Genomic DNA, 22,469 nt, shown 5'->3' with positions numbered 1-22,469 from the left:
GATGGCTCACAATGGTTGTGGGGAAAAAAGGGTTTACTCCCCCCAAAATATGATGGCAAATCCAAAAGAGAGAGAACCATTCACAACTTATAGACCAAGAAGTAGAGGTGGGGGGAATCTCATGGTCTAGCTGAGCTTGGATATGCCAGGAGGTGACAAAGAAAAATTGTAAATTTATGGCTCAAGCAAGCATTTTACAAACTCCTTCCAAAAGGATATAGTATTCCAACTTTCTGATAAAAATAGTTTGCAATTATCAAGTACAGCCTACCAATTAAAGGAGATATTACCGTTCCATTCCAGAAGAGTTATCCAAGTACCATGGATAACTGATACAAGGTGCATTATAGAAAGGGTATAATGAATTTGCTTATGACGAGGGATTCTCCATGCACATGGATGGCAAACTCCTTCCTATATTTATTTGAGTTAATGACAAATATGACAACTGTACTTTCGCATTCCTGGTGGAATGAATAACCTCAATAGTAAATGGTTATTTAAACGGATTTTCCAAAGTGTGGTATGACATCTGTTGAATGCCTGAGAAATACTGTTGTTATATATTTTCTCCAGAATTTCCTGAAATTTTCTGCTTCAATCATATCAGACGATTGAAGCAGGCAGATTGAGTTAACTAACACCATCTCAGCCTGCACAAGTCACCATTTGCTGCAGCTTGCAAGCACAGCTCAACCTAACGTTCGAAAATAGATTTGTCATGTTGAAAGATACTTTGCTCTTTATAAATCTCTGTTTATAAATCCCACACAGCTCCTTTGTTGAAAAGCACATACTGAATAAACATGCAGACAGAGAAGAAGTTAAGCTAACACAATTGGGAATCAGTTCTTCCCACTAAAAAGGAGCTAAACTTTTGATCATCCAGTTCTATTGCAATTTCATTACTCAGATTCTCTCCTTGTAATCACTATTTTTGATTTGCATTTCTCTCCCATTACAAAACTGCTTCATTTACTGAGCTACGTTCACATTTTAACATTCCATTTCTTCCCATTATGTTCAGTATCTTAAAACCACAATCCTCCCCCCTCACCATTTTTCATTCCTAACCCAGTACTTTGACATCACAAGTAGGCAACAACTGACATAAAAAAAGTTAATTTTAAACTTATTTTTCAAGTGCATGCTTTTTAGATCATTTCAAGTAATTCCAAGCCTACAGTTGGATGACTTGCCACTAGTTGGTGCAAGCAAAGTTAAAGCAGTTTAAGGTTTTATTACAAAATAGAAAATTTGAATCTGTCCACTCACCCACTGGCCTCAGGTGGAAATCTGACGACCACTTTCCCAATTTCTGCACCAGGCAGATCAACAAATTTTCCACGATCCTCCTTCTTCTCACTCATCTACACAAATTACAAACATTTGTTTAAAACAATGTTAAATAAAATCCTAATCCTAAATAAAGAAGCTGATCTATCCAATTTAAACCTTTTTTCTGAAGCAAAAATCATACAAAGGCTAAATTGAAATGCATTCAAGGTCACAGATTTTTAAAAAAAACGTTTTGTGGAGTATCAATTCCGTAAAATATATGACGGAGCAACTCAGACTTCTCCAAATTGAACTGGCTGATGATCAACTGAACTCACTATCAACTTACTGACAAAACTTGATTAGAACTAGTATGAAATTGCCAAGTGACTTGTTCTGTATTTTATTATGTTCTTTGAAAATCCAACATTTCCCATTGCCACATGCCACTTTGACCAAGGCAAGATGCCAAAAATAAAAGAGAGACTGTACGCATATGCCAATGTTGCTCTGAAGCCACCTGAAGTCAGAACAACCCAGGGTAACAGACTTATCAAATTCTTCCAAACTCCAGACAAGTTCCTTCTAATAGAAGCCCTGTTGATATAGGCAATAACCATGGTAATGTTTCCACCTGTGATTCCTGTTGGTTAACAATGCACTGGAACTCTGGATATTGTAGCATCAAACTTTTTTCAAACTCAAGCAACTGTTCTGTATACAGTTGTATTCATGCATTAATATTGTAAGTTTTACAAATTAAATGTAATGGCAGATAGATACAGCTCTAAGATTAATGAAATGAGCTAGCCAACTAAAATACAAATGCTCAACAAAAGAAGAAATCCTGGGAAAGATGAACAAAAAGGTATTACAATTAGGAATCAGAATGAAATCTCAGATCTGATAAACTGACAGTTAATCATTTCTGTGGGACAGCTCATCAGTTATACTAATTCAGCAAGTCACAAGATTTTAGAAAAACTCAGACTTACCATTGTATTCTGTGGAGTTACTGTTGCCCATTTTGTACACACAGACTGAAATGCATTCTGAGCACCAAGGAAGTTGTACCAGCGTTTAACATGAGTGGATAGCTTATTCTGACCTAGTTGCTGCTGACAAAGGCTACTTTCTGTTGATTAAAAAAAAAAGTTCTTAATCACAAATTTCATATATCTATAATTTAGATAGGAGCCAGTTTTGTGCTTTCAAAACTGGTTCAGCATGTTATGAAGATATTTCTTTTACTGATATTTTGAGGACTCATCACTAAAGGATTGTGAAAATTGGCTCATTTGGAGTACTAATAAAGTAAGTGAACCTGATTTTATGTGTGTCTAGTAACCACATGCAAAAGGATGACAAACTGCAAGAGCCTGGAACAATTTACATTTTATCCTTAAAGAACTAGCCATTATTGGGCCAAAGTGTTTTTCTACAAAATTAAACTAAATTAAACAGAAAATTTCTCTATTTTCCTTGACCTCGTGTGTGTATGTGCATGCGTGAGGAGTTACTTCAAAAGGATAAATATTTACATTTTCACTCTTAAACTTAATTGCATCCTTGTAAAGCAAGCATACATATGTAGTAAATCGCTAATGTTGTTGTTTATTGAGAAGCCCTGGTTGATTGATGTTTTCATGCTAAACCTAATATTATTAAAGCAAACACAGAGGAACCTCGATTATCCAAACGACACAGGTGAGGAGTATTTTGTTTGGAATGCCGGATAACACAGTTTAGCCAAGCATCGGGAACTGGTGATCCTGTTTGGATAATCGAATGCCGGATAATAGAGGTTCCTCTGTAATTAGTCATATCAGTATCTAAGTAGAGCATTTAAATTTATGTTGTGACCAGTGGAGTAGTAGGACTAGGTAGAGGGGGCCGGAGGGAGAGCAGGAGAGAGGGCGCTTCTCCAACACCAGTTGTAGTACCAGATCACCCAAAACCAAAATCAGAAGTAGAGCAGTAATAACTGAAAAAGATAAAAGGGAACAACTCCAGGTTTCTTGTGCATTAATGGTGATAAAAATCCATTTTTTTGACAGTTGCCATAATCCTTTCCAAGGGAATTTATACCCCCGAGTGATTCGCTAAAGATCAGGATAATTGGATCAGCAGAATAAAAATGGACTTAGAGTTCTATACAGAGTCTAACAAAGCAGGCACAAGTGAGATAATTGCACAACATTTGAATTTGGGTAAAAAAAATACAATCGAGATGATAATTCAGTTGAATTAGCTAGAATATAACTGCAGATGAGCAGCATGAAATAGAATAGAAAATGGAAAAAGAAGAAAAAGTTAGAAATGAGAAAGCGTGAATGTATGGAAAAGAAATAAAAACAACTTGCAGAAGAAAAACGTTCCAGAACTTTCATGCACAGAGACCCTAGTAGTATTTGCCAATCTGTAACATCCTTTGGGGTTTTGGTCAATCAAAAGGAAATGTCCAATAAGGTTTCTCTGATCTAATTTCTGTAAGTCAATCTACTCAAACCAGAAGTGAATCAGAGTTCTGAAATGCTCCTATAGTAAAAAGATGATTGTGTTGAAGAAGCCGAGACCTCCTCACAAACCAGAGGACAAGTTAATGATGTTTCAGCTAATACTGGTGCCATCCAAATACAGAGAGATATTAAGGATATGAAAATCCCATCCTGAGTCATTAAGTGATCTGGAAGACCCAGTTTATATTAGTCAAGACTCTTACTGGCCAAGACATCATAAGAATGTATTACAATATTGTAAAATTCTTTATATGTCACAGATTGTAGGAAGACTACACCAGCAATCAAGCAAATATCTCTAATCCCCATATCAACTTCACGTGGAACCACTTTATAGCGTGTTGGCAGCCTCTGTGGGGCCTTAACCAAAAGGGAACCAACTATATCCTTACTATTATGGATAAGTCTACTACGTTTTCTTGAGAACAAATTTCTGAGGCAATAGCAAAGGTTAATCCAGTTCCTTTGCGATATGGAATTCTGATGGAGATCCAGTCAGATCAAGCCTCTAATTTTGTGTCTAAAACTTCAGAATTTGAGTAGGCTGTGTGTAACACAGTTAAAGTCCTCAGCATATTACCTATAGGCAGAACAGAACTGAACATAATTCAGTGGTTCATATAGGGCAGTGAAAGGACTGGGAATGTAAATAATTTGACTGACAATGCAGGTTGCCAGAAAAAAAAAATCAGCTGTGCCACATCAATATTTTTAATACCAACACCAGAAGGTGGTTAAGGATGCATGGGTTTCATCAGGTAGTCAAAAGAGATAGTGAGGAATAGAGAAAGGAAGACCTGGACAATTTCAAAATTGAACCAAACTTTCACATTCAGATACAGAATGAGGGGGTTAACAAGGGTGCTCAGAACTTAAATTGATTCTATAGGGACCAAACCAGGGTGTATACCAGGGTGTACATCATGTGGTTGCAAAAGAATCCCCTCCAAAAAAAAACCATCCTCACTATTTAAGTGCAGAGAAACAAGCCCAAGTTAAAGCAGAAATACATGAAATACTGAAAATCACCATTGATTGCAGTCAAAGCAGCTGCAGTTCCTTAGCTGTGTTTGTGCTTAAGTCCAATGTTTCAACCAGGTTCTGCAGACTACAGAATGGTCCAACAGTAATAAAGGCAAACTCTTAACCAATTCCTCACTTAGAAGACTTTAATATAAGAGTTGACAGTGCCAGATTTCTGAGTAACATAGGTTTGTAAAAGAGATACTAGCAAGTTCTCTTAACACCCGAAACAAGACTAAAAAAAACATCAGCCTTTAATTTTTCCAATCCTGAGTGATAACATGCAGGCTAAAAATACAGCAGAAACTTCCCACCAATTGATGAACTAATTGGTAGCCAACATTCCTAACTGTGTGGTTTAGCTTGATATACAGGGATACTTTGATACCCGGAGGACTACCTGGAATAACTAGAAGCTTCATTTAGAAAATTATTGTCAGTTGATGTGGTGGTGAAGTAAACCTTGTCAAAAGTAAATGTGCAAAAACGTGTAACCTATGTCAGATACATTGTAAGGTGATTGCAAATGTTGTCAATAACAGCAACAGTACAAGCATTGATTCTTGGGAACAAGAAGCTCCACCAAATGAAGGTTTTGGGGATGTGTGGTTCCTTCCACAAGTTTGTAACAAACAGCCTCAGCACAGCTGCTCCACTGAAAACCAAGGTGGAGTGCAGGGGACTAAAAGCATCTTAGGAGGCTGAAAGCAATTTTAATAAATGAATCAAAGCTGGTCATCACAAACTTCAACAAGGTAACAATTGATAGCATGGCCTGGGAGTAAGTTCAGTTCTACATACAAGAGAGGCACACAGAAGCTAGTTGGTTATTTTTTCCAAAGTTAAATCACAAAAAGACACGCCACAATGGAAAAGAGCTCCTGGGTTTGATATTGGCTCTTAAAGATTTTCAAGTATGTGGCAGTCATGGCTACTGAAAACAATGGTATAAACTGATCATCCCACCAGCCTTAATAGATAATTTCAAAAACCACAATGTCAGACTGTTTCTATGGATTTTATTATTATAGCCCTTAACAGATTGTCCATATTGCAGAGGAAAACAATGTGATTTCTCATGCTTTGACTGGAAATTTTGCTGCGAATTATCTGAGCACCAAAATAATACTAGACATTAGTGACATTTATATATTGAATGAGAACAAATGGGTCAACAAGTTAAATATTAATCTACATGTTGTGATTTCTTCACAAATACGTTTGGATAAGTTTTTTTTTAATTAATTTGAGAGATGTGGGCATCACCAGGTGATCAGGATTTATTGTCCATCCCTTGTAGCCCTTGGTGACCGGTGCAACAAAATGGCTTCCTAGGCTATTTCACAGGGCAATTGCGCATCAACCGCATTGCTATGGGTCTGGAGTCACATGTAGGTCAGACCAGGTGAGGGTGGTAGATTTCCTTCCCTGAAGGACATTAGTGAACCAAATGGATTTTTCCAACAATTGACAATAGTTTCATGGTCATTAGAATTTTTATTACAGATTTTTATTTAATTCGATTCCAGTATCTGCCATCTGGATTCAAACGCTTATCCAGAGAACATTAGCTGAGTTTCTGGATTAGTAGTCTATAGATAATACCATTTTCAAACCCAGGGATTCATTTCTGCAACTTTGAAGATAAGTGTTGTTATGAAGGTACTTATTGTTATTTTTGACAATTCAGGTCCAAGGGATTGTGAAAACGGGTTCATTTGGAGTTCTGATGTGTTTGAACTTAACTGGTCACGATTGTTAGAAGGTGGGACACTTACTCAAAGCTTCTTCTGGAAAGTCACATACCTTTACTTAACTACTTGGATTGTTTTTGGAAATCACATGTCTGATTTCATGGTCATCAGAAGCTGTGGCAATTTTGTTTCTGTTTAAAACTGGGTTTGGGGTGGAGCCTATGAAGCCCTTTGTCACATTTCTGAAGAATTCTTTTTAGGATTCCAAAAGGTGACAGAGAAGCTGAAAAAGCAATTCCATAAACAGGTTTCTGGACAAATTTGTCTCGTCATCGCCTGAATGCGCTGTTACAAGACCCCAATGGGGTGGGTGGGTGTGCATGCTCGCGTGCATGTGCTAGGATGCCAGACTGGAATTAGCTGGAATGTTACACACCTTATCCTTTTGCCTTCATGAACTAACCATTACTTAATCAGTTTTTTGTTCAAAATTAATCCGGTCTAAATTTAGAATGCATATATTGGAATGGGCCCTCAAATCATCAGGGTAAAAACAATGACTGCAGATGCTGAAAACCAAATACTGGATTAGTGGTGCTGGAAGAGCACAGCAGTTCAGGCAGCATCCAATGAGCAGCGAAATCGACATTTCGGGCAAAAGCCCTTCATCAGGAATAAAGGCAGTGAGCCTGAAGCATGGAGAGATAAGCTAGAGGAGGGTGGGGGTGGGGAGAGAGTAGCATAGAGTACAATGGGTGAGTGGGGGAGGAGATGAAGGTGATAGGTCAAGGAGGAGAGGGTGGAGTGGATAGGTGGAAAAGAAGATAGGCAGGTCGGACAAGTCCAGGTGACAGTTACTGAGCTGAAAGTTTAGAACTAGGGTGAGGTGGGGGAAGGGGAAATGAGGAAGCTGTTGAAGTCCACATTGATGCCCTGGGGTTGAAGTGTTCCGAGGCGGAAGATGAGGCGTTCTTCCTCCAGGCGTCTGGTGGTGAGGGAGCGGCGGTGAAGGAGGCCCAGGACCTCCATGTCCTCGGCAGAGTGGGAGGGGGAGTTGAAATGTTGGGCCACGGGGCGGTTTGGTTGATTGGTGCGGGTGTCTCGGAGATGTTCCCTAAAGCGCTCTGCTAGGAGGTGCCCAGTCTCCCCAATGTAGAGGAGACCGCATCGAGAGCAACGGATACAATAAATGATATTGGTGGATGTGCAGGTGAAACTTTGATGGATGTGGAAGGCTCCTTTAAGGCCTTGGATAGAGGTGAGGGAGGAGGTGTGGGCACAGGTTTTACAGTTCCTGCGATGGCAGGGGAAAGTGCCAGAATGGGAGGGTGGGTCGTAGGGGGGTGTGGACCTGACCAGGTAGTCATGGAGGGAACGGTCTTTGCGGAAGGCGGAAAGGGGTGGGGAGGGAAATATATCCCTGGTGGTGGGGTCTTTTTGGAGGTGGCCGAAATGTCGGTGGATGATTTGGTTTATGCGAAGGTTGGTAGGGTGGAAGGTGAGCACCAGGGGCGTTCTGTCCTTGTTACGGTTGGAGGGGTGGGGTCTGAGGGCGGAGGTGCGGGATGTGGACGAGATGCGTTGGAGGGCATCTTTAACCACGTGGGAAGGGAAATTGCGGTCTCTAAAGAAGGAGGCCATCTGGTGTGTCCTATGGTGGAACTGGTCCTCCTGGGAGCAGATACGGCGGAGGCGGAGAAATTGGGAATACGGGATGGCATTTTTGCAAGAGATAGGGTGGGAAGAGGTGTAATCCAGTTAGCTGTGGGAGTCGGTGGGTTTGTAAAAAATGTCGGTGTCAAGTTGGTTGTCATTAATGGAGATGGAGAGGTCCAGGAAGGGGAGCGAGGTGTCAGAGATAGTCCAGGTAAATTTAAGGTCAGGGTGGAATGTGTTGGTGAAGTTGATGAATTGCTCAACCTCCTCGCGGGAGCACGAGGTGGCGCCAATGCAGTCATCAATGTAGCGGAGGAAGAGGTGTGGAGTGGTGCCGGTGTAATTACGGAAGATCAACTGTTCTACATAGCCAGCAAAGAGACAGGCATAGCTGGGGCCCATACGTGTGCCCATGGCTACGCCTTTGGTCTGGAGGAAGTGGGAGGATTCAAAGGAGAAATTGTTAAGGGTGAGGACCAGTTCGGCCAAACGAATGAGAGTGTCGGTGGAAGGGTACTGTTGGCGACGTCTGGAGAGGGAAAAACGGAGGGCTTGGAGGCCCTGGTCATGGCGAATGGAGGTGTAGAGGGATTGGATATCCATGGTGAAGATAAGGCGTTGGGGGCTGGGGAAACGGAAGTCTTGGAGGATGTGGAGGGCGTGGGTGGTGTCTCGAACGTATGTGGGGAGTTCCTAGACTAGGGGGGGATAGGACAGTGTCAAGGTAGGTAGAGATGAGTTCAGTGGGGCAGGAGCATGCTGAGACAATGGGTCGGCCAGGGTGGTCAGGCTTGTGGATCTTGGGAAGGAGGTAGAACCAGGCAGTGCGGGGTTCCCGGACTATGAAGTTGGAAGCTGTGGGTGGGAGATCTCCTGAGGTGATGAGGTTCTGTATGGTCTGGGAGATGATGGTTTGGTGATGGGGGGTGGGGTCATGGTTGAGGGAGCAGTAGGAAGAGGTGTCCTCGAGTTGGCGTTTGGCTTCAGCGGTGTAGAGGTCAGTGCGCCAGACTACCACTGCGCCCCCTTTATCCGCTGGCTTGATGGTGAGGTTGGGATTGGAGCAGAGGGATTGGAGGGCTGCGCGTTGTGAGGGTGAGAGGTTGGAGTGGGGGAGGGGGGACGACAGGTTGAGGCGGTTAATGTCCCGGCGGCAGTTGGAAATGAAGAAGTCGAGGGCAGGTAATAGGCCAGCGCGGGGTGTCCAGGTGGATGCAGTGTGTTGGAGGTGGGCGAAGGGGTCCTCGGAAGGTGGGCGGGAGTCCTGATTGTGAGTCCTGATAAGCTCGGAGGCGGAGGCGACGGAAGAATTGTTCGATGTCACGTCGTGTATTAAATTCATTGATGCATGGATGGAGGGGGATGAAGGTGAGTCCTTTGCTGAGGACTGATCGTTCGTCCTCAGTGAGTGGGAGGTCTGGAGGGATGGTGAAAACTCGGCAGGGCCGGGAGCTGGGATCTGGTGTGGGTGTGGAGCTGGGAGTGGGGTCGGAGCCAGTACCTGGAGTGGGGTTTATTTAAGCATAGATTTAGGCATTGCATTTTTGGTGAAGTAGACCAAATCAACGTAGAGTTTTACAAAGGTATCAGAGCAATAGACAGATAGTGGTCAGTTTGGAAGCAGAGACACACTGGACTCAAAAGGTTAACAGTTTCTTTCCTCACAGTTACTGCCAGACCTGCTGAGTTTATCCAGCACCTTCTGTTTTTGTTTCAGGTCTCCAGTACCCACACTACTTCGCTTTTAGCGAGTTGGTGTCAGTGCTTTACTGAACAGAGGGCTTGTAGATACTTTCTAAGTAATCTGTTCAGACCTCTGGAGCAGGTGGGGCTTGGCCCTCTGTTGCAACACAAGATCTCTCAGCAAAGGTGCTTGTGGTATTGTCCCAACCTGTCATTCAGGAGGTCTGGGTATAAGATTGCTCAGAGTACCAAGTGACCACAATGCAAAAATGATCAGTTTCCAGTGATTTACTGTCGAAAAGCAGCAAAGACATGAAATCCCAGAATATTACATCAGCAAAGATGTTTGAGAAAGGAGGATTCAGACACCAAAAACACAAAATCTAATGCAGATTGGGATCCTAAGGGTGATGTCATTGCCAAGTTGATTCAGAATAGTTTAGGTTAGATTCCCTATAGTGTGGAAACAGGCCCTTCAGCCCAACCAGTCCACACCGACCCTCCAAAGAGTAACCCATCCAGACCCATTTCCCTCTGCCTAGTGCACCTAACACTATGGACAATTTAGCTTAGCCAATTCACCTGACCTGCACAATCTTTGGATTGTGGGAGGAAACCGGAGCACCCGGAGAAAACCCATGCAGACACAGGGAGAATATGCAAACTCCACACAGACAGTTGCCAAAGGCTGGAATCAATCCTGGCACCCTGGTGCTGTGAGGCAGCAGTGCTAACCACTGAGACACCATGCCACCCCCTTGATTTGTTTGATCAAACTCTTTACATGGAACACTGAAGACCACAAAATTGCTGAAACTTGAAATGCTTTAGTTATGGTTAAAAGCAACTTTTTAAGCGAGTTTATTTAATAAACCATGCTACATTAATTTAATAATTAATTACTGTACTTTTCCCACCTTTCAAATTGGCAGCCAACCATATCAGCTGTTCACTTCAACACTTAACATACAAGCTGTCACCCCCCTTTTTGGAGGGGCTTTGTGGGTGCAATAATTGACTAACATGCCTATATTCAGGATAACAGCAAATTGTTTGAACACATTTAGTATCTTTCCTTTGTACTCAAAAAAGTACACCTTAATAAAGTTCAATCAAATGCCTCAAAATAATGAGTTTACGTTTACTAATTTTATAGACAATAAATGCGCAGATTATTACTAAACCTTAGCTGCAAACCTTATTGACATGTTAGCTTTGTTGATGCCCATGATATCCGAAGTGCAGCCTTTGTGGATACCTATTAGCCTTTAACATAGTATTTTTCTGGTTGAATGAACCATTCTAATATTACCATCTGTCAACAGTGGGTCAGTTGGGAGCAACCTAGCCCCTCAAAATGGAGAGTTACAATTCCACTGTAGGGTTTCAACACAAAATTTAGTCCTGACATCACAGTGCTGTACTCAGAGTGCTCTATCGAAAATGCTGTCTATCAGACAAGACATTGAAAAATGAAGCTCTGTCTGCCTTCAGAGGTGAGCATGAAAGATTTAAAGATATACTTCAAAGTACAGGGGAACTGACCATGGTGCCCTGGCCCACATTTATCCATCAATCAATCAATATCAGAAAACAAACTGAGGATGTTCACATATAGCTTTTAATTGGGCTATGCTATGTCAAATTAACTGTTGTTTTTCCCAAATTACACCAATGATGATCTCAATAACACTTAATTGGTTGTGAAGTGTTTTTGTATGTCCAGTGGACATAAATAGACTTTTACTTTCAGGATGCAAAAAAGAAACTCAGCAGAAATTCATTATATTTCATCACCCAATTGATAAGGACAGTGACAAGCCGGACAGAGTAACACAATAGCAGAACTGGATAAGAAGTGATATTTTGACATTTTCCTGACTATGCAGAGTGGAAACTGTAGCACCATACTAAACACCGAACTAAGGTACAGATTAAACCAACTTCCAGTCTTGAAATAACGTAAATATTCAGAAACACAAGCTTTGAAATATACAATAAACCACTTTCAACCTTAAATTAACAATTCCAATTGAATTATGATCTAATTCACAAGTATAATAGGTAATGCCTATTAAAGTTTGTTGGGTATTTTTCCAAATTAAGGACCTTAATAAAAAGCAAGTCAGTTTTCTCTACTACTTTCACTATCATATTACATGGCTGACCAAGATAGTCTGTTCATCACAGATGTTGGTTTTCAATTACTTTAAAGGTTTCCAAGTCTTATTATTGTAGTCCAAGCAAATTAAATGGCACTGTGAAGTCATGTCTGTAAAAATATATGATTATTTTCTCAAATGAAGTTAGATCATTTTTCAATGTAATTACTTCATCAAGAATTTATATTTTTAGCTTCAAAATTCAGGCTAAAATAGCATCCTCCATAACACAGCAGAGACGCCATTTATAAAAGCAACTCCATTTTAAATAACACAATTCTTTTGCCAACCTTTCAATGCTGCCCATACACAGAGATCAGCCAGTGTCAATTCATGTCCAACCAGGAATGTCCTGAGAGAAAGTGCATAATTCAGCTCTTGTATTGCTGCAGGGAACACAGCAGAACTTGCCAACCTTGTTTTGCTGAACTCCAACCAATGGTCCACCTGCCAACAGAAGGATTATCGCAAAAAGTTCAAAGTTATTAATTTGATAGTAGCAATATCCACACAGGTACAATGTTGAAAGGTAATGCAAGTTTTTATTAAAGGCAAGTAATCCTTGGTTCATGACATTTATCGAAAGATAATTCCTGTTGTTATGAGAACACCTCAAAAGAAATGACGAAAGCAGGAATCCTATTACTTTGTAGTATGCTATAAAGTTTGCATTACTTAAGTATCTTTTAAAAAGTTGATGTTTTTATTTTGTTTCATAAAAGCCAAATACTTTGACTCTTATCTCAAAATAAAATTATAATCCTACCCAATACAAGTTAGTAATAAATATGTCAAGTAGTCTTGCAACTGGCTTTCAGAAATTTATTTTTTAAAATCATTACATAAATGTTAACACCATAAGAGATTATGGAAATTTAGGTTATTAAAAATCTGGATTGCATAGTTAGGAAAATGCATATCCTTTAACATGTAGACAATACTGTCACTAAAGTCACATTCTTAAGAATGTCGGACAAAATATACAAGTTGATTTGTTTTAATACCATATCCAATCGCTCTATTTTATGCATACACACAAATGATTCAGTGTCAATTCATGCATGTCCTTTCACGGGGACCTGTAAATTATTCCAGCACCACTAATCCAGTATTTGATTTTCAGCATCTGCAGTCATTGTTTTTACATTATTCCAGCATTGCACAGTTCTAAACATTCACTCCAAACTCATCATAACCTGAATATAATTGGGAATAACTCACTATTTAAGTGATCATTTTCAAAAGATTTTGGATCCCAACCCTAATATTTCACTCAACCCCTAATGAACTGCCAAGCAAAATCATGTTTACTATTTTGCTTTTCTGAAAGCTTTATTATAAATAGAAAACTTGACTTTAAATTGCAGGCATTTTCTTCTTCCACTACGTTAACTGTTTATTGCAAGGAAGGAAGAACTGTGTTTTTCCAACCTCAAGTAACTTTCTCCCCAGCAACTGGGACTTTACAATGGGAAATGGATCCAAGAACCTTCAGCTAAGGCATCAAAGAGCTATCCTACACTCTTTATTCAAAGCTTACACATTAGAAATAACTATTTAACAAGGTAACCAACAAAGGCAATTGAAACTGTACTCCCAAAAAGTTAATGACTTTAGAAAAAGGACAAAATTAAATTGTGGCTGAGGTTGGTAGATGGAGATGATAAAAAGAATAGGCACTAACATAGAAGTATGTGGCGCTTAGGCGGTTGGCACAGGATTCCCATTTCCTGGCTTGTCTTAGTGTCTCTCGCCCGTAGGTGTTCAAAGTTTGGGAGAAGATTTGTAGCTCGGGTGCTCGTTGTTGTGGTTCTGTTCGCCGAGCTGGGAATTTGTCTTGCAAACGTTTCGTCCCCTGTCTAGGTGACATCCTCAGTGCTTGGGAGCCTCCTGGATTCACAGGATGTCACCTAGACAGGGGACGAAACGTTTGCAAGACAAATTCCCAGCTCGGTGAACAGAACCACAACAACTAACATAGAAGTTATTATGAAATTCAAGTTTGTTTTCCTACAGAAATTTCTGAATTCTCTTTCCAAAAGTCCTGAGAAATGCAAACATTTAAATGTAAAGCAAAAACTCAAAATAATTCATTGCAGATAATTAACTTTCTAACTTGAACATTCTAAATCCACTGTATCAGTAAGGTAAAAAAAAAAGTGGCACAAAAATTACTTCCATCTGTCCCAAATGGTGTAGAGTTACAGAATTTTATGAAAAGACAAGCTGACGTGGCAGCAGGGCCCAAATTCAATGTACATGTATTCACTTCTTTAGATTCACAACTAGTTCCAAACAATAAAAGTCATTTAGTGGGTGACAGATGTAAATTACACGCAATAAAACAAATACCGTAAAAATCCTCACCACCACCTCAACCATTCTGAAAGCAGAGACAATATTTGAATGCATGAATTTAAATCTACAGAATTCACTATTGTTTAAATACCAAGGTTTTTAACACTATAGACCTTTAGGTCTTGATTAAAACTTATATTTGAAGAAACAAATCTTCAAAAACATAAGAACATGTGCAATTTCTAAGAATAAGATGAGAATGAAGCTCACAAAATACAGTGTTTTTTTAATTTTAATCATCAATTGGTTCAAATTGAAATTATACGTCATATTGAATTCACACTGCTGATATCTCCAATTAAAATCATACAGATTGACAGCCTTAGCCTATTAGAATCTCAAAAACTATAGAAATGGATTGCTGTGTTTACAGTAGGGGTTCAACAGATTTACAAATATTAACGCTTCTGGATTTCTTTAAACAGACAAAAATTAAGTTAACAAAATAGAAAAAAAAATAACAATTATGCAGTAATCAGATTAAATGCTGGGTGCTTAGAGTCTTGCAGACGTAGTTTAAAAATATTTGCATATGATTTACACTTTTTAGCTTTCATCGATGTCAAATATTTAAAATTCACATCTTGACATGGATGCATTTTCAGTAGTTCAGTACAGTAAAATTATTTCCACTTCCCATGTCAATTTCCTTGTATTAACTCATCAATTTATCACACTCAGTCTGAGATAACTTGAAGGAATTATATTGTGTTACATAGGAATACTTTGGAAGTCGAAAATAGTAAGAACAAAAGGCACAGAAATGAGTTTAAGCAAAGCTGCCAAGACATGGATAGAAATGGGCAACGTTATGAAGGTGCAAGTAGTCAGCTTTGATGTTAGAGAGGATAAGGAGTTAGAACTTCAGTTCAGGGCCAGATTGTAACAGTCTTGCTCAGCTCAACACAGAGTCTGGAGGATACATAGCATCAGTGAATAGGAATGAGTAACCAAGAACAATAGCTTCAGGCTTCCTAATATTTTCAAGGAAAAAATTTAATTAATACAATATTGAATATCAGACATTTTTAGGTCAAAATTCTGCATCTCACTCTCAGAACTGTGACAGCATCTGAATCACAAGGATGGCAGCTGTTAAAGAAAGGCAGCTCAGTCACATAATCAAAGTCAATGATAAGCAATACGTGCTTGCTTTGTCAGTGACACTCATGTTCCAAAAGCAAGTCAAACTAAAAGCACCATGACAAATCAAAGATCAGGGAATGAGCAAAGAGAGGTGTGACAAGGAAATGTCAGTAATTCACTATTCAGGGTTCTGGAGGTGGACAACATAAGTAATAAGATCAGAGCCACCTGCATGCCTAAAAGCATACCAGTGATTATGCATTAAAATAGTACTTAAAAGAAAGTGAGCTCTAACAACAACTTCCAAAACTTTAGAAAATATCTAAGTCAAAGAATTAGAGCTGCTGGAAAGGGAATTGGCTCATTTCCTCTTTCTGATCCAGGGAGAGAGTGTTCCAGAGAAAAAGAAATCAGGTGAATCACTTTCATTACAGATTCTTGACTCAAACTTTCAAGGAGAAAGAAACTTGCAGCAAGAGAAACTGACAACAGCATAACATGGAGTGGTATCATAACATGGTGATGTGGTGTCAGGGGAGTGGTATGGGAAAATGTAAAGAGTGAGAAAGGAAACAGATGTAGCCGGAGGATCATGATTAGCATGTCAACATTGTATCAATAGAAAGAGTAGTGATAAAATATAAACTCCAATAGTCAGCCTCACTGGGAGTATTTGTTGAGTGGGAAGATACCATGTAAAGCAAAAACCTGGTGATCAAGGAAGCAAATCAACAGCCACAGGACAGTCAGAATAAGGCTGCCATGGGCAAGAAATAAAAAAATGATCAAATCTAATTGGTAACAAAGTTTCCACAGAAACAAATGCATGTATTCATAAGTGATTCATACCAGCCAGAAGAACTATTTTCAACTAAGAGTTTAAGATCAAGATTATTAGTCTTTTATTTTCCCTTCAAGTTCTGGGGAAATGACATGATTTTAATTGGCTTTCCACAGTTCCCTAGAATTAATTAATTTAAAATTAGTGAATTTACTCTGATTTTACATATAGATTTGTGGGGCTTGGGCTTTTATTTCTGTCCCATTACTGCTGCTGCTGGTGGTGGTCAGTGTCTAGCCTGTTAGGTAAGGGTCAAAATAGTCTTCCATCAGCAACAATTAGTTAAGATTGTTGAGTGAAAGTTTAGTCATATGTTTTGATTAAAAAAAACACTAAATATTTTCTACAGAATTTATTAGAATAAAAATATTAGAATCCACAGAATCAGACATACAAAAAAACTAATAATGCAGACAAATTTAAATAATCACTTCTACAATATGGTTGGCAATGGAAACTAGACATTGTGGTACTTTTCACTAGGTCAATTGATTTGGTTTGTAGATGACAAAATAAAGAGCTAAAAGATAAGGAGAAGTCATTTACTTCTGTCTGAGACAGGACAGTTAAAACAACACACCCAATTAAACATTGATTGAATTCTCTTCTGAAAATACAAGCAACAATTAGCCAGCAACCGGGACCTGATGAAATTCAAGACTCATGTAGCCATCAGATACTTTATTCTGAAAGGCAGATATTGCCATTAAAAATACTACTCCTGTTGATTATACCTGTCCATTGCTAAGACCAATATGTTGTCCTACAGACGCTCAAACTCTTACCTCAGTTTGTTCTAGTAGGTTACATCCATACAGCTTATTTTCTGTATCTACCCGAGCCAGGTAGCGAACGATGGAATTCACATCATTAAATACAACGTCTCTGTAAAATTGAGAGTAGATTACACTACAATAACTTCACAGGATTCAATAAGTTTTTATCATAAATCATTAAAAATGTAAAATATAAATAATTTGCTATTTTTATATTCCCTGACACACATGATATGACACATTCTTCGCATGTGCATGATCTGGTTAAGGCCATTTGAGTACAGATAATATCAATATTTAGGGAAAAGTATAAAAAGATTATAATGGTTCGGTATTTCATGAGTACATCAAGTCAAATTGCACTTCTGAAAGTCAAACTGTCCAGTAGCTACAGAACAATAGTGTTCAAACTTTGTATCATTTGGCCGTATGAAGTCTGTAAAGTGCATTTTTTGAGACTGATACTCCTGTTAGTTTTCATAACATAGCTTGGTACTCTGATTTTGGATTTACTGACCAAGTAATTATACCAAGAATAGTTCTTTCAAAACTTTAAGATCTAGAAAATTCAAACAGGACAAAAATGAAAAGAAATTTAAATACAAAATTGTTGTCCAAATTTCATCAACTGGAAAACCAAGGACCAAGGTCATGCTTGACCTGTGAAATAATGCTTAGACATACGCCAATTCACCTAACCTGCATATCTTTGGTCTGTGGGAGGAAACCCACGCAGACACGGGGAGAATGTGCAAACTCCACACAGACAGTTGCCTGAGGTGGGAATTGAACCCGGGTCTCTGGCACTGTGAGGCAACAGTGCTAGGCCAAAGTTTGTGAGAAGATTTGTAGCTCGGGTGATCGTTGTTGTGGTTCTGTTCGCCAAGCTGGGAACTTGTGTTGCAGACGTTTCGTCCCCTGTCTAGGTGACATCCTCCTGTGAAGCGCTTCTGTGATCTTTCCTCCGCCATTTGTAGTGATTTGTATCTGCCGCTTCCGGTTGTCAGTTCCAGCTGTCCGCTGCAGTGGTTGGTATATTGGGTCCAGGTCGATGTGCTTATTCATTGAATCTATGGAGGAGTGCCAAGCCTCTAGGAATTCCCTGGCTGTTCGCGGTTTGGCTTGTCCTATAATAGTAGTGTTGTCCCAGTCGAATTCATGTTGCTTGTCATATGGAGAGATGTGTGGCTACCAAGGATAGCTGGTCGTATCGTTTCGTGGCTAGTTGGTGTCATGGATGCGGATCGTTAGCTGTCTTCCTGTTTGTCCTATGTAGTGTTTTGTGCAGATCTTGCATGGGATTTTGAACACTACATTGTTACCCAGCATGAGCAAAACCAATGTAGTGTACAAAATCCCATGCAAGGACTGCACAAAACACTACATAGGGCAAACAGGAAGACAGCTAACGATCCGCATCCATGACACCAACTAGCCACAAAACGATACGACCAGCTATCCTTGGTAGCCACACATCTCTCCATATGACAAGCAACATGAATTCGACTGGGACAACACTACTATTATAGGACAAGCCAAACCGCGAACAGCCAGGGAATTCCTAGAGGCATGGCACTCATCCACAGATTTAATGAATAAGCACATCGACCTGGACCCAATATACTGACCACTACAACGGACAGCTGGAACTGACAACCGGAAGCAGCAGATTCAAACCACTACAAATGGCGGAGGAAAAAAATCACAGAAACGCTTCACAGGAGGCTCCCAAGCACTGAGGATGTCACCTAGATAGGGGACGAAACGTCTGCAACACAAATTCCCAGCTCGGCGAATAGAACCACAACAGTGCTAAGCCAAGCTAAATTGCCCGTAGTGTTAGGTGAAGGGGTAAATGTAGGGGAATGGGTCTGGGTGGGTTGCTCTTCGAAGGGTCGGTGTGGACTTGTTGAGCCGAAGGACCTGTTTCCACACTAAGTAATCTAATCTGATCTTGTCATAGAACAACAAATCAGTCAGGTGAAATGCATGATCAGCAAAGACAAGAAGTAATATAAAGAGAATGTGGGCCAAACAGATGTAGGGGGACACTCTAGCAGAAGACAAGAAATTGAGAATATGGAGAGAATTGTTTGTTTTAACTTTAAGATCGATTTTTTAATGTATAGCTCTGTTGATTATAATAGGGAAAGAAAGCTATGTTAGGACTAAATTGGCAGTAGTTTCTCTACAATTCATCACGAAAGATGTTGTGGAGTTAAGAAGATCAAAGTACAGTTTCAAACATTCAGTTCAGATTTAGAATTCAGTACAACAGGCAACTTTAACTTTTCAATTACTATACCATTCTCAAGCTTTGGCTTGAATTCTTAGCCATACACAGCTTATCTCAGTTTATAATTATAGATCAAAGCTTTACCCTATACGTGTACCTAGCATTGTTCGATGCTCCTCCACTGCCTCTCACGCATCTACTTTTGGAATCTTCCAACAAAAGGTGATCCCAAACCAATAACCTCACCTGAACACATCCACTGAAATACAGGATCTGACCAATACATGGTCTATTTATTCTTTTGCTCCAAGAGACATTATTGATAGAAGACATAATCATGATTTTTTCTGCCAAACTATTATGGGTCATCATATGAATCTGATCTCAAGATTGTCATCGAAACCTGCTCCCTTACAGCTACAGCACTCAAATACTCATTTGAGCACTCCATTCTTAACAATGAACATGAAGTCCTCACTGTTCATTTCTTCCAGCTACAAAACTCAAGGCCATTATCTCCCTGCTGCCACTTACACTGATACATGTTCTATCAATTCATTTGGAAATGACAGTTTCCCCTTTTCAATTTGGTTTGTGTCTCACTTTTGCACCAATTTGACCTGATGGATTAAACCACAGAATCTTCCATCTTAATTGCCAATTACCCCATGCACTTTCCATCATAATGGAATTCATAATTCCTATATGCCCATTGGCCAGCACATCTCCAATGCTATGTCCCATGATTCCATTTGTGGTAGTCTACTACTTGTCATCAGCTTCACAGTAAAATTGAAAGGTGAACTAATGTACTAGTTATGTTCCTGGAATAACAAATCAGGAAGCACAAATTTCAACTCCACGACAGTGATTTGAGAATTCTATTTCTAGTTAAAAAGTTTGGAGCTAAAAAGCTTCTATCAATAAAAAGAAAAACAAAGTGACCATAAAGCTTTTGGTTGTCAACTGACTCATTAAGGTCCTGGATGATAATATTACCAAGTCAGTAATTCTAGATTCCAAAAAATGATAATGATAATCATCGTAATGATTAGTCCCTCAAAGTTGCAATCATCAGCATTTAGAATAGCTCACATCTGTGGAACACATTTTGCACAAAACATCTCAAGATGCATCGCAGAAGCAGGGAGTAGTAAAAAGAAAACTGGAACTATGGCCCAAGCACAGACATGGACACAGATTTTGAGCAGTCTTTTGTACGAGCTTTGGTAAGCACAAAGGCAAAGACAGCAAGAACGTACACAGCATGATGATTTAGGCTGTCATCTGATTTTTGATAGGAATGTGGCTGTGGTCAGCAAGGTCAGTTTTATTACCCATTCCTAATGGCCCTCATGAAGATAGCAGGGAGTTGCATTGTTGAAAACAGAGGGTTCCCAGGCTATTTCACTGGGTATAGAAGAGTTAAGCATATCAAAGTCTGTGGTTACCAATGTTTTAAATGTTGAAATTTTCTATCACTCTGAAGTGATGACTAAACCATGTTTAAAGAGCCAGGCTCTCTCAGTTAAAATAAGAGCAACAGAAGCAACTGAGAATACTTACTCAGAAATCTGCAGCGCATTCTCTTTACCCTCTTCAACCAACACATTGACAGAGTTTTTTACATGTTCCACAGTTAGTAATACACCTACAAGAATAACAAAAATTCTCATTCTCAGCTTTATATTAAGCATCCAGTTTCACATGAGAATTAAAGTTCAACATAAGGATAAGGAAATCTTGTCCATAAATAACACCAAACTTAGTTCATTAAGACAATGATTTTGTTTTAAATAAACATCTATGGAAATGGCGAATGATTACACAAAGGAAACTACAGAAACTTAAATATTAATTCTGAACATCAACATTCAATTCATCTGGTCTGCATTTGCAATAGTGTATTTCGAACAGTATAAGTAACTGCCGCTGAAAGAGATAAATCTTTATTTGCTGCCACAAACACTCCTCTCCCTTAATGTGAAATGTTTCTTCACAAATTTTGCACACACAGAGGAACCTCGATTATCCAAAGTCGATGGGCAGGCAGGTTTTCATTCGGATAATTGAGTATTCGGTTAATTGATTTGACCTTAAACAAAGGAAGCCACAATGCATACAAGTGCATTAAAAAGCATGTTTACAGACATTTTATTTCATTCAATTGCTATTATTTGTACGACACAGGATATCGCTTAAAAGTCCATGACATTTTACAAACCAGATCACTTTTTGGTCTATCTGTATAGTAAATAGAATTCATTGAGGTGGAGGTTAGTTATTAATTCTGAAGAAAATATCCAGCAGCTGTTGAGGTGCTGCTGTCTCTTTTTTCTTGTGAATGATAACATTTGGTGAAGATGCATCAACTTAACGGCGTCGACTTAGTCTTGTTTCATAACACTCCATGAAAAGTCACAAACTGTCAACAGCTTAGTTAACGGAGGTGGTGTTGGTATCAGATTTTCCTTACCATCCACACTTTCCTTGCTGTTCTTCTGGGACTTACGTTGACTATCTGATCATCACTGAATGTCTCGGTTCCGATGTCATTGTCACAGTTCACCCAAGCATTGATCTCAGTCTCTACAAAAATCTCCGAAACCCAACCGTCTCCAGTTTTCAGTGATGTCCGTGGTTAGCCTTTGTTCTGGACAGGTGTCCTCTTCACTGGCACGGCTCCCAACACGCAAATCATTGTACAAACACACCGCAGTTGTCGATGGCTTGGTGTGGTCCCAAGATTCAGCAATCATGAACACAGCGTCCTTGACTGTGAATACTTTTATCATTTCCTGCAGTCCTTTCTCTGCATTGTCTTCACCCAGGATGGCACGCAACATGTTACGGTGATAATATTTTTTCATAATTGCAATGATTCCCTGATCATGCGGCTGTAACCTTGAAGTGGTGTTGAGTGGTAAAAACTAACACTTGATGGGTCCATCTGCTGATTCTAACTGGCTGCCTTTTAGTGTGCGCCCCCGCGTTGTCAACAAACAAAAGGGTTCGTTGCTCAAGTCCAGCGCTTGCCAAATGTGATTGATAGCAGGTAAAAAACCTTCATGGAACCAGGATGAGAAACGTGGATATGACATCCATGCCTTATTTTATGCTTTGTACTTTACAGGAAACTAGTTCTTGAAGCAACATG

At 39.6% G+C, this 22,469-nt stretch overlaps 1 protein-coding gene across 2 annotated transcripts in view; it reads right to left on the bottom strand.

Moving 5' to 3' along the window:
* Window positions 1-22,469, bottom strand: part of eprs1 (glutamyl-prolyl-tRNA synthetase 1) — a 92,385-nt gene that overhangs the window by 55,977 nt on the left and 13,939 nt on the right. For both annotated transcript variants that reach the window (XM_072580756.1, XM_072580757.1), the window contains exons 2-6: window positions 20,879-20,963; window positions 17,086-17,185; window positions 12,306-12,462; window positions 2,274-2,413; window positions 1,276-1,370 (exon numbers count right to left, since the gene is read on the bottom strand). In XM_072580756.1, coding sequence (XP_072436857.1) covers window positions 1,276-1,370; window positions 2,274-2,413; window positions 12,306-12,462; window positions 17,086-17,185; window positions 20,879-20,963 — 577 coding nt within the window. The remainder of the gene's footprint in view (window positions 1-1,275; window positions 1,371-2,273; window positions 2,414-12,305; window positions 12,463-17,085; window positions 17,186-20,878; window positions 20,964-22,469) is intronic.

This window comes from Chiloscyllium punctatum, chromosome 11 (genome assembly GCF_047496795.1).
Source record: "Chiloscyllium punctatum isolate Juve2018m chromosome 11, sChiPun1.3, whole genome shotgun sequence".
Classification (NCBI taxonomy): domain Eukaryota; kingdom Metazoa; phylum Chordata; class Chondrichthyes; order Orectolobiformes; family Hemiscylliidae; genus Chiloscyllium; species Chiloscyllium punctatum.
The sequence above is the reverse complement of the archived record's forward strand: the minus strand, read 5'-3'. Positions and strand labels throughout refer to the sequence as shown.